The sequence below is a fragment of the Opisthocomus hoazin genome, chromosome 1 (genome assembly GCF_030867145.1).
Source record: "Opisthocomus hoazin isolate bOpiHoa1 chromosome 1, bOpiHoa1.hap1, whole genome shotgun sequence".
NCBI classification, from domain to species: Eukaryota; Metazoa; Chordata; class Aves; order Opisthocomiformes; family Opisthocomidae; genus Opisthocomus; species Opisthocomus hoazin.
The window spans coordinates 138,224,555-138,237,658 of record NC_134414.1 but is presented as its reverse complement, the minus strand read 5'-3'; the positions used below and the strand labels follow the sequence as shown (position 1 = coordinate 138,237,658).

Sequence of the window (13,104 nt, the reverse complement as noted above, 5' to 3'; positions counted from 1 at the left end):
ATGACAAATTGTGAACACATACAGCAGGTTCCACATCTACACAGTTAAGTTCGGAGGGGACAGCGATACAGTGCAGCTTTGTCCTGCTAAACAGGCTTAAAATACTGATAATTCTACAATGGTAGACCTTAAAAACATAGGTTTATATTTTGAATAAATTTAAGGATGCTATTATGTAACAGCTTCAACTTTCTTTTTTTCCTCTTTCCCTCCTACAGATCACACATCCGTGGGCGGGCTGGGAGACAGTTTTTATGAATATTTATTGAAAGCCTGGCTTATGTCAGACAAGATGGACACGGAGGCAAGGAAAATGTACGACGATGCAATTGAGGTGATTATAATTCACTGAGTTTTCCAATACAGTGGAACTTAAAAACCATCTTTAATAAGTAAAAAAAAAAAAGCAAACCCAAAAATCGCAGAACTTGTTTTGATTATGTAAGTTTTAAGAAATCAAGTGATGAATAATACTGGCTTTCACTCTGAGTAGTTTAGAAAGTATTATTGTGGAATACATCTGATGCAGATTATTGTGCTAAAAATAATCAGCTTGTCCAAAATGGTAGAATGTAAAAGCCCAAGCTTTTATTTGAAAAAGATCTAGCAACCCTAAGATGTGTGCAGAACAACCAAGTCGTTTTTATCCAACGTTCAGAATCATTCTAGGAGTTAAAGTCCTGAATTATTTTATTCTTTAAATTATTTACTAAAGCACTTAGATGTTATATTGCATATTTATCTTGTAAAATGTAGTTCATACCTATTCCTTGCTCTGTAGTTCTTTTGCAATATGGTCTTGCTCCTTCTCACAGATCAAGTAGTGCTTGCCCAAACAGAGCAGTACTGCAGGGTGGTCCAGTGGGATTTGGGTTGGGGGACTTTTTGTCGTGGCTCAGAACTTTATGCTGCCCAGCTTTTACTTTCTTAAGTTTCCCCATACACAGCATCTTCTTTCATCAAGGTCACATACGCCAACATGCCTGTGCTACAGTTAAGACATGTAGAGAGTAACCAAGCTAGTTCTAGTCAAGTTAGCTGTGGTACCAACAGCAGCAGGGACCGTGTAGTCTTCTCCAGGTGTGGATAAGTGCTTGGTGCCTGACTTGTTCCGTGCTCTGTGCATGCCGTTGTTTCTTTGAACACAAGCTTTTAAAGCTTGGGTTTAGTGCAGTCAGTCTCCTAAAGCAAAACACATGTTCTTGGAGTTCCCAGAATTCACATTTTAAAAGATACCTAATGGAAGTTCTAGTCCGAAATTACTTTGAAGCTGTAATATGTCTTATTCCTGATCTGAATTTGATTACATTTGGCTTTCAGCTACTTGAACTTTTTCTTTCCCTACGTTGTTTTGAAGGGCTAGCTGTATCATGTAACTGGTTACTAACAAAGATACGATAGGCATTCTCTCCTGAAGGAGAAATGCATTGCCTTCTTTGTTCTCACAATATAAAACAGTTTGAATTATTTCTTTGTCTTTTTTCTAAGTACTTTCCAGTGTCTTCAGTATAGAGACAAGAATGTAGTGGTTCTTCTAATATGTCATTGCCTGATTTCTACACAATATTCTCCTCTTCATCCAGCCAAGAGCTGTGTTTACACTCTTAATCTTTGCCTCACACTGTCATCTACTTGCCAGTTGGTTTTACTCTGAAGTTGGTTATATTCCTTCTGATTTACTGCTTTACTGCTACTGTGTTTTACATTCCCGATTCCTCGATGTGTGACTTCATGCTTATCTGTATTAAAACAAAATTGTTAGGCAAAACTCATTTTGTCACCTGTTCTGAATGATTTTACAGGACTGACACTTCCTTTATCACTATGTATAGCTCCATCAATTTTTCCTCATCTGAAGGTTTATTTTTAGCATTTGTTTTTGGCAGATCATTGGTAGGATTTGTTTTACGTAATTGCATTTTGAATTTTTACTTAAAATCGCAAAATATTTTTAAGAGCCAAATCCTTTACCATTTTTTTGTTGTTGCCCATACCATAGGTCTGCTTCCCTAGCTAACACTTCTGATTCTTTGTTTTTCAAAACTTCGAGCAAAATTTCTTTGTGTAATTTATGCAAGCAGAAGGGGAAGGGTGTAAAATCCATTCTTCCCACTCATAGCACGGAGTTGGAAATGTTCTCAGCGCCCACCAGTCTAAAAGAAGGTATCTGTCCAGTCACACTTCACTCCTTTAACTGGCTGCAGGGAAGAGAGTGGAAGACAGACAACCATACCCTCACTCCCGAGTCTTGCAGGAGACAGTGATATCCCACTCCTTGGAAGCAGTAAGAGGAAGAAAGATGACAGCATCCGTTCTTCAGATGTCGTGATTTCCAGTCCATGGCATATGAAGCCTTACCCAGGTTACCACATACTTCATGACAAGAGCATGAACAGATTCTGTATCGGTGACCTCTGTGTGCTATATAACATTAATGCAGTCTTCCACTGTAAAGGACACTTCATTTCGATGTCCTAGTATGTAGATTCACTGTTGTGGTAAGAGCTGAAATTATGAAACTTTCTGAGTATTTTTTGTGCTGATAAATAGTGAGGGTGCGCCTCTTAACTGTGCTTTCAGCATCATCATGCGGACCTCCCAGCTAATCTGGTTTAAAGTGTCTTTTCTCCTTCTCACATTGACCAGAAGATAGGGAAGCTTCCTTTTGATCTGTTGCCTTGAGTAATCTAATCTGTTAGGCTCATGAATTGGATCCTCACTCGTTCTTTTCGCACAGCATTAGATAGCTAAAAGAAGGATTCAGCAGTGTGTTTGATTATCACACCACAGAAAGTACTGCTGCAAAACAGCTGGAAGAATGCTTTTTTTGTAGTCATAAATATCACAGAAAGCATGAACATCAGAAAGAGAACATTCTGTTTTCACATCTCAGACTATTGTTTCGGGCATTTCACAGACTAAGGAAGCTTCTTCCATCAGTTAATCTAGTTGATGTGAACTAAGCCTTTTCTTTGGGAGCTGAAGTATACATGTCTGCTCTCGTGCATGTGTACTCTTATGGTCCAGCTGGATGCCACTGCTTCACAGTACCTACTGGAGTGCTCTGTGGCCCCAGCTGTCCACCCCAGGATACAAATGTCAAATCTGTCCCAACCTGCACAAGATTTTCTTGTCTGCTAGGCAGTGCTCCCAGCAACAGCCAGCTGTTCCTTGATAATTACTGTAAATATTAGTTGTCCTTTTTCTACAGTTATCAAGCAGTGCGTTGTTGAATGATGAAGTGTTTTGAGAGGGTCGCATTTATTTTCTTTTTGGGGATGCGTCGTTTGCAGCTCTTTAGATGGAACTCAATTATTATGTTGCTGACAGAACTTGATTTTCAGATTTCTAAAACTACCCATTACACGAGACAGTGATGTTCAAGATCAGAAAATATATTCTCTGTTCAGAAGAGGGGCATGTTGCTTCTAGATGATGTTCTTCGGTCAAAAGCAAGTCTAGAGTGAAGGAGTAGCCCATGGAGAACTATATAAATTTTAGCCTTTGCTGGCTCTCCTGGTGCCAACCACTGCAGTTTTGTCCCCCTGGAAGTGCCCCTGCAACCACTTACTCCTCAATAATTATGAAATTACAAGAAGATAAAATTCAAAGGGGAATTCCACACAACATTCGGCAAAAAAAATGTTTTCCTCCAAGAAATGAATAATCCAAACACTTTCAAGCCTTTTTGCTCCTCATAGTAAAAATGGCTTTTCTTTAAAAAGGACTCCTCAACTTTTATGTACCATATGGTCAAAAAAATCCTGTAATCATCATAATGTCAGTTTTGTCACAGTCTAGGATAATTGAATCAGCAGAGCTAATGCTGCAAATGTTAGTACCATCTTCAGTGGCAGAATTTTCAGCAGATCCAACCTTCCCTCTGCTAGTGCTTTCAGAACAAATGAGGCTTGTACAGTTAACCACATTGGGCTGCCCAGCAGCAGAAGCCACGGTATCATACCAGTCCTCAACACCAATTTGCATGATTGTTAGACAGCCGCTCTGGCAGCTGTCAGACTTGTTAGCTTCTGCTCTGTCAGTTATTTCTGTGTTCTTGTTGAATCCCACCATAAGCACAAACTTCAGGTCTGTCGGTGGTATTAGTGAAAAAATCAACCCACCAAGAACGCAGCCCAGTGCTTCTTTCATCACTTTCAGAACCCACAGGCTTAATAGAGGACAGTGGAGAGAAATTTCATCATCCAAATGATGGGTCAGTCCACAGTGCAAGTAAGGAGCAGGGCCCCGCTGATGATACTGGAGTCTTTCCTCCCTGTAATCCACTGCATTGGCTTTGTGCTAGTACATTCGCCTTGGCCGTATGGGGACTGCCAGATCGTAACTGGCTACATGGCTGAGGTGTAGATTCACATCACTGCAACCATGCAGAAATTTGTCGCAAGCACTGCAGTGTCTCAAGTCAAGAACATATTCAGAAAACCATACAGAAACACATACATATTCAGAAACACAACTCTTTTGGATTACTGTTTGTATTGTCTTCCCCAGATGAGGCTCCTAATCCTACAAATTGTGCCTTTTCTAATTGTAATTTCAATAATTTTATTTTTAGAAAAGATTTTTGATGAAGAAAACTTTGGAAGGCTGTCAGATGTTATTTTAGTACCTGGATAGAGGACTTCCATGTTATCAAGTATTGCTGGGTTCAGTGCAACTGCTTTAACAGGCCTATATCACTTACACATCAGCTTAAAAAAGAAGTTAGCTTGAAATACTGACTACAGTCACAGAAGAGCTTGAAGCTTTTCATTTGTCCATTTTGTTGAAAACAAAAGACAGTCTCACTTTTATTTAGAGGGAAACGCTATTTCATTGTACACTTTTAAACCTGAATTAAAAGTTGCAAGCTGATTAATATATGTGTTTATTGCCTGAATCTGTATTGTAGCAAACCGTGTGGTTTGCACTGTGTAGATAGCAAGGAGACAACTGCGTGCAGCAGACATGACCTCCACATCCAAGATAACCGCTTTAGTCGTATGTGGGATCCTCTGGCTTTGTGTTCTCAGTGTATCTAGTTTTAGTGCAAAATACAGTTGCAAATGTTTGGGGTGTAGTTTGTTGTAGGCACCAGAAAAGGAATGGAGAGGGGTAGTAATTCACTTCCGTAATAGGTCTTGTGGATGGCAAGGAGAGCAGTAAATGCCTGTTTAATGGCACTTTAATCCTTTAACTCTACTCAGCCTTGGAGTACTCTGACCAGTCACAGGTGACGCACGTTGAAGGAAGTTGTGAACCCATCAGATGGTTATGTGTGGAAGTACAAAAGCGATTTCTGGAAAGAAGATAGGAATAATGTCTCCATGGTAAAGAAGATAATTATAATTATAGGACTCAAACTGTAACAAGATTCTAGTTACAAGAAAAACTGTCTGATGCTAAAGATAGTAAGTACTGCAGTGGACTGGTGGGGATTGTGAACCTCTCTGAAGGAAGCTGAAGTAAATGTGTTGTTCCATGTAGTTGCGAACTTTGGAAAGTTAGGTCAGCTATTCTTCCTGCTCCCAGAAGAATACCATTTATAAATCACAAGCAACAACATATATTGGTATGAATGTGCGAAGAAAAAGCAGCAGTTACCTACGAAATAATAATGGTTTTTGCGAACAGCTGCCCTCACCCATCCTTTGACCTTGTGCAATCAGAAAGCTGCTACAGAGAAGCAGCTAGAAGGTGGCTGGAGCATTGCTGTCGCTTTCTATTAAAGGCTGACCGAGAGTACAGGTGCTGCCTGTACATATGTTACTGACCAAAAGTATCCAACGTGGATATATTTTCTGAGTATGCACAGGCTACACAGCAGAGCACATAGGTACTTCTCAGAGTTAAAAGGTAGACAGACATTTTTTGAGACATAAAATATGTGCTGAATTCTCAGCTAAAAGTATAATGTTATCTATGTTGTTATTTTCCTATGATTGATCTCATTAGCATCGCTTAGCAGTTAGGGTATTTTTTTGCGTGCATTGAATTTGTATTCTTATAGAAATTCGTTCTTGTAGTGCTCAGAAATGAATCTGGCTGAAGAAGAAAATTCTTTTTGTTTTGAAAACAGTATTTTATTCTTTGGAGAAGAGTTAGTATGTAAAACTTCCATGTGAAACAGTATTTGAAAGTTCTCTTAATCTTCTTGTAGGCCATAGAGAAACATCTCATCAGAAAGTCCAGTGGAGGACTGACCTTCATCGGGGAGTGGAAGAATGGGCACCTTGAAAGAAAGATGGGCCATTTGACCTGTTTTGCAGGGGGAATGTTTGCCCTTGGCGCAGATGGTTCCAGAGATGATAAAGCTGGACATTATCTGCAGCTTGGAGCTGAAATTGCGCATACGTGTCATGAGTCGTATGACAGGACAAGTAAGATACATTGCTAATCTAGTTAGTAGTTGAAATACAGAAATTTTTGTAATTATGTTTAAGATTTGTTGTGAGCCTATGCCTTGTCTAACATGCACTGGTTTTACACCAGTGTAATTTTTTTAACATCTATGTGTTTACTTCTGATCTACATCATGGTGAATAAATGTAAAACCAGACTTTATATGGTTCCTTTCTGAATGTTTATACCTATTTTTGGATCAGTCAGCTAAGATAGGCTATATGGGTGCAGGGAGGAAGGAGTGCTTGTGAACTCTTGTCCTCCCAGATACACGGGGCAGTTTTTCCTGTCATACATATTGTTCTGACAGCTGTGTAGAGTGAAAAATTTGTAAGTACACCTTTTACTGGGTTTAGTAATAGTGCGTTTTGGGTAAGTACAATTAAACTGGAGAGGATGAAGATTGGTATGCAAACAGTGAGATGGCCAAAGACCTGACTAATGAGGAGGCAATATCAGACTTTGCTGTTGGGCTGGAAGTTTCTCCAGTTCAGTCTTCTGGACAAAGTTTATTTTACATCTTTAATAGTGATGCATAAAGTCAGAGTGTGCTGATTACACTTACAGTGGCTGTAAAGTCATAAGACAAGTAAAACAGAAGAGTCTCAGAATGATAAACAGGAAGATCTTGAGGACTGGACTGTCAGAAATAAAAAGTTCACCAGAAAAAAGGCAGGAGCTCGCTTTTCTAAATGGGGAGTTGAAAAATGCCAGTGCTGTCCTAGTCTGTATCAGGTGAATAATTTTCTGCAGAGATTAGAGACTATTAACACTGCCTTAGAAGACAGGTAGAATTTGTCATCCTGAATACACTATAGAAATCTGAATTTCAAGCAGAATAAATGAAGAGAAGGATCAACAGAATGATTAGAGCTTTTATCTTACAGTGGGAAAATAAGATAGGTCGGCCTGCTCTGACTGGAAAAATAATGCCAAAGAAGGGAATAAATTTGTTGTCATCTCAAGGGGTAAACACTGAGAAGAAATAGTTATTTTAAGATATAAACAACACGGTTGTACCAAGAGCAAGATTTATAAGCTTGCCACGAATAAACGTAGTTTGGAAATTGGAAGTGGCTTTGTGTAGCCATCAGCAAAGTGAGCTTCTGAAATAACTTCCTGGTAGAAGTAATGAAAACTAAAACTTAAAAGCAGTTTTAAGATAAGAATCCATTTATTTATTCGCAGGATTACATGGTATCATTGTGTAGTTGCCCATAATTTTGAAGAATTTGTTTTGATGGTCATGACCAATACTTTTACCTGGGTAGCAACAGCATGAAAAAAAAAGGGAGAAGGAAAAATATGAGGATCATTAAGGACAAAGATAGGACATAATAACAATTGTTGCATTCTGAAAAATTGAACATAGAAATGAAATATTTAAATGTTTGTCACTTAAAAATAAGCAATATTAAATTTACAGTTGTTTGTGCAGCGGTCCTAATTTTATTTCTTCTGATGTTTATTCAGTACCCTAAATAAGTCAAAAGATGATGGGATAAAAGTTTTGATTGCATATTTATTGACTGTATAAGAACACACACATGAAGGAAACAGACTGAAAGTTGTACAGACAGCTATAAATTTACAGTGTCCTAGTTTTCTGTTATTCAGTCCTGCAATCTAAGTAGTGTGGATTTTTTGTTTGGGTTTTTTTTTGCCTGGACTGATTTTTCAAAGAAAATAAACATCTGTTATGTGCAAAATGTCAACTTCTTAGTTATGCTTTAACAGTGATATTCGAGACATATTTGTACACTCTAATGACAGGACTAGCTGATTGCAGAAGAAGATTCTCTTTCAGAGGGCGGTCATTCTGGTTTAGCTGATAAGTTTATGTTTCAGTCAGCAAAGGGGAGAGCCTGACCTCCCTTTCCTGTAGAGCTGGGAGAGCTTTGCCCCTTTTGGTGTCCCCAGAGGAGACAGCAAGGTGCTGAGACTGTGTGCTGAGGATAGAGAGCTCTTTTCTGCAGATAAACCAACCAGAGTTGTCCTTTCCTTTCTCTTGCTAGGGTTGCTCATAAACTGCAGTATATGTCTGGGTTTAAAATATGTAACTGTAAAAATACTGCTTTGTGAAGCAATCTAAATTTCCATAAGGGCTGAGCATGACAAAAAAAAGCTGCTTCAAGGTCCAGTCTCAGTAAAATTAAAACAGAATGAGCATACTTCTGGAAAAGAATGGCATTATATTGCCAACTGTTGGCAACCTGTTGCACGTATTGCAAGTATGAAAGCCAATTTAGAAAAACAAAAAATCTGACACTACACAAAGCACAGGCAAACTAAATTCTGTGTTTGCTACTATATGTCTTTACAGTTACATTGTCATAGAAATCATGGAATATCATCTCCAGAAATTCTAGTTTGAAATCATGCTTTCCATGGCTTGCATAAATAAATAAACAAGAGATCCATGGTTGCATGACAGATGATTCAGGGCCCAGGAGTTCTGGGTAATGTTATTTCAGATAAATTCCATTGGAGTGACTTTGATCTGGGCAGACTTTACCAGTATGATAATACGTAAAATGCTCTTGTCTGGCAGTGACAGTCCACATGCCTATTTAGACTGATTTATTTGCCTTAGCATCATCGGAATGAGAGCTTTCCACTGACATTTGAGGTATTCCTTATTCTCCTGGAATGTGTATCAGTGATCCCTTGCAGGTTTGGATGCTCACAGTGCACCACTGGGGCTTGCTGAAGCTTTTACGACATTTCTTAACTTGATTGAAGGTGTGGCACAAGTTAAAGCACACCATCACCTTTTGGACAGATTGTTGCTGGTGTGATACCATGTCACATCTCCCAGTGCACAAATAAGACCAACCTGAGATCTGTGAAGCTACCTTAGAAAGGCCATAGTCTGTTGCCCCTATGTTGCTTGCTGGGTCAAGCAAAGGTACTTGATCTCAGCTCACATGACTCAGTTTCTTCCTTATCACCTAACACCATTATTGTTGGTAGTTGCTTCTGCTTTAGTCAGGTTTAATCAATACTGAGATTAATAGTTTTTTCATAGAGGCAGATGTGGAGGAGGGATGAGACCCCATTTTGGGCTAGTGAGGACTGAATGTGTTCATACATAACAGTTCAGGGTGGTGGTGGAGGAGATCATCCCATCTCTACAGAAAGGAGGAGGACTTTCATCTGTTGTATTTAAGGATACCTTATTCATCTCAGTCGAAACAGATGACAGGAGGTACGTCTTATGGTAGAAACAGACCGACCCATTCCAGTTCAAAAGTCAGTTGCTTGTCTTCTGTACAGATCTGAGGTTTTTCATAAGGTACCTAGCCATCATAGTAACCCAAATTGGGTGAAAGTATCTGCTTTTATTACCAAATTGACTGAGTAATTAAAAGCAGGTTAATAATTCCTTTCAGGTTAGCTTGGGGCTTTTTAGATTTGGACAGTTAAATTGTGTCAACATCCTCCTGGTTTTTGGGAGCAAGTCTTCAAGACCTCTACTCCCTGAGAAAATTTTGCTATCCTACACATGCTGTTTTCTCATGTCAGGCCAAGTCTCATAGTCCAAATGTAAGGTGGTCTGTCTAATTTGTGACAGCCTTCTCCTATATGGCTTGTTACAAGTTTTGCCTTAACCCTCCTAGATGTTGCTACTTCCTTTCTATTGGCTTTCCCACTAGGCTGCATTCTGTCAGCACTTTAGCTACCCATTTCATCTCTCGTGATGCTTTCTGCTCCACAGCGCTGATTAATACAGAGAAGTTGGAAAGTCCTTGCAACCAGTCCTGGTGTATTTCCATGGGCATTATGTCAATTGGCATCACTGCCATGTCAGCAATAAGAGTTTTATGCAGGGACACAGTCTCTCTGATTTTCTGATTCACCTACTGATATTCTCCAGGAATATCTGAGAAAAGACCTCAGACTCCAAAGTCGTAGGCTGGTGAAGAGCTCAGGCCCTTGCCATGTTCTCTGTGAAAATCCCTGGAGATTCCACTTAAGCTGAGGATCAGTCTGGCACTCCCTGTGGGATGCCTTTTTAATTCACCAGCTAGAGGAAGATGATGGTCTTTGGAAGGTGAAGACGTAACTCTGAACTGCCTCAGAGCAAGGGAGATATGTTTCCAAGATGCATTAGACTTGTCGGCATGAAACCCCCAAGGCTTTTGCTCTCTTCAGGAAACTGCGACTATATGTGGCACCCCTTGGAAACACCAAGGATTCGGAAGGGATTAATGACTGTCAAAGTCATTAATATAATATTCTTCGTTCTTATTCAGAATAGTCTTGTGATATATAATCTACGCATGTCTCTGCTTCCTACTCTTCTTTTTTCTGTACCATAACTATGGATAGATTATTGCTGCAGTCATCCTAATCTCCCATCCTATGACAGAAGATTTCAAAGATTTTTCTGTAGTCTAGGGTGCTCTCCATTTGGAGAGAAGATTGCGAGAAACGAAGATAGAAGGCGTGCTCTGATCTGTATGCCCATGGCACAGCACAAGGAGTCCTGATGCTGTCAGTGGGCACTGGTAAGGCTAAAAGAATGCAGCTTCATGTGCTTATGGTGCAAGGTTTCTCAACATTTAAGCTTGTGTGTGGACTGCGCACAACAACCCCAGTTCCCTCAGCCGCTCCTCTTAAGACTTGTTCTCCAGACCCTTCACCAGCCTCGCTGCCCTTCTCTGGGCACGCGTCAGCATGTCAATGTCCTTCTTGTAGTGAGGGGCCCAAAACTGAACACAGTACTCAAGGTGCAGCCTCTCCAGTGCCGCGTACATGGGCACGATCACCTCCCTGCTCCTGCTGGCCACACCATTCCTGATACAGATTGACAGCATGTGCTGATTTATAGCACATGGTATTTTTAGTAAAATATTGTTCCTTATACATAAGAATTTACCTAGCCATTGGCTGGAAATATGTATTGACTGACTACAGATCAATTATTTAAAGATAAAGTTTTTTGCATGTCTTTAAGGTTTTTGACAAGAACTGTCCTTAGAATCTGGGTATGGCATTTGCTGTTTTTATATGTTTTTATATGTGTGACAATTCCAATGCAGAATAAGCCAGCTGTGAGACGTTGTCAGGGTATGAGTAGATGCTGTCTCTGTCCTAAGAGTCTCAGTAAGCAGCTAAACGTGCAAAGAAGATAAGAATAATTACTTATTTTTGTGAGAAGTGTAAAATAACAATGTGCATTGATGGAATGATTTAGAGAGTCTCAAACAAAAGTATCTTAAAGGGTCTCTTTGAATTTTGTGAGAGTTTGAATGTAGAAAGTGTTACTATAATTACAAATCCTTTCTTCAGGAAATTTGTTACTAGATTGACTGTAGTCTTAAAGGAACACACAAAAGAATGAAGAAATATTTTCAAAATTATTTCTAAAATTAGATATATAGATATTCATCTAGAAGCCTGAGGATTTGCCCTTATTTTCACAGTGCTAAATACAACTCTCATTGTAGTCAACTTTAAATCAGTTAAAATCTCTTTTTAAATGATACTGGTTTAGAATTGCAGTTTTGCACTATGATATGAAATTGTTTCTCGTCTGCTCTCCCTGACTAGAAATACAGCCTAGCAGACCCATCAATATGAAAATACCTGGATTAAAGTGTTATCTAGCATTGTAAAATGGGCTTAGGTGGTTCTCACGCTTAGAAGAATGCTCCCCCAAAAGGTACTGTGTTTGTAGTAGCTTCTTTACTTTAGTCAGCTATTAGCAGAGGTGCCATGATTAATTTTACATCCTTGGTTTCAGATAACGATTCAGTGAGTTAGTGACAATCTATGGGGATCACCCATCCTCTGGGTGGTGTAGTTTCTTGCAGTGCCAAATAACTTCAGAAGTAGATAAGAGTAAAGTATTAAAGATCAATGCACCAGTAGGCTACAAAGCAAGAGAAGGTGACACAGTTTCTGTAGGTGATGCATCACCAGAACTGCCTGAAATCGAGCTTCTTTGGTGGAGAAGAGTAATACAGCTGACATGGTTTACCTGATTTCCAAAAGGCTCTTTCAGAAATTCTCTGTTAAGGCCTTTTAATGATATTGAGCAGCTACAGCATAAGCAGCAAGTACCTGCATGCAGGAAAAAAAATGGTTGCAGTATGATAAGTAGTGTAGAGATATTCAGCTCTTGCAGTTGACAAATGGTGGTCAACCAGTGGTACTCTGATATATTTTATATATATTTATGCACATACGTGTATATATGTATATTTACATTTTATATTTTAGTATGTTTAGATATGTATATACAAATAAGATATATATACCTTATTTTTATCTATACTTGTGTACGCATACATAAATGATCTGGAAAAGGGCAGGAACTGTAAGGTGAGTGTGCTGATAATAACTTTTTTTTAAAAAGCTACTCAGGATAGCAAGGATGAAAGAAAGCCGAAAAATTGCTCAAGGACCTTATGAGGATGACTAATTGCGTAATAAATTACTAAACTAAATCCAGTGTAGTTAAATGTAAAGTGAGGCACCTATGAAAAAATTATTTCTAACCTCCCATATAAAAGGATGAGCTCTTAACTGACCATTACAACTCAGGAAATTGCTCTTGAGATTATGAAAATGTCAGCGTAGTAGCAGTTAGGAAAAATAAAGTGAGAAAGAACAAAATAGAAAATGTCGTTATGCCGCTGTATTAATCTTGCCCACACTTTTAGTGCTGTATTCAGCCTGGTCCTCGCATCTCAC

At 39.1% G+C, this 13,104-nt stretch overlaps 1 protein-coding gene across 1 annotated transcript in view; it reads left to right on the top strand.

Annotated features, from left to right (window-relative positions):
* The window catches only part of MAN1A2 (mannosidase alpha class 1A member 2), a 155,105-nt gene that overhangs the window by 123,362 nt on the left and 18,639 nt on the right, over positions 1-13,104 (top strand). The window contains exons 9-10 of the mRNA XM_075437898.1: positions 219-334; positions 6,161-6,380. Of these exons, the coding sequence (XP_075294013.1) occupies positions 219-334; positions 6,161-6,380 (336 nt within the window). The remainder of the gene's footprint in view (positions 1-218; positions 335-6,160; positions 6,381-13,104) is intronic.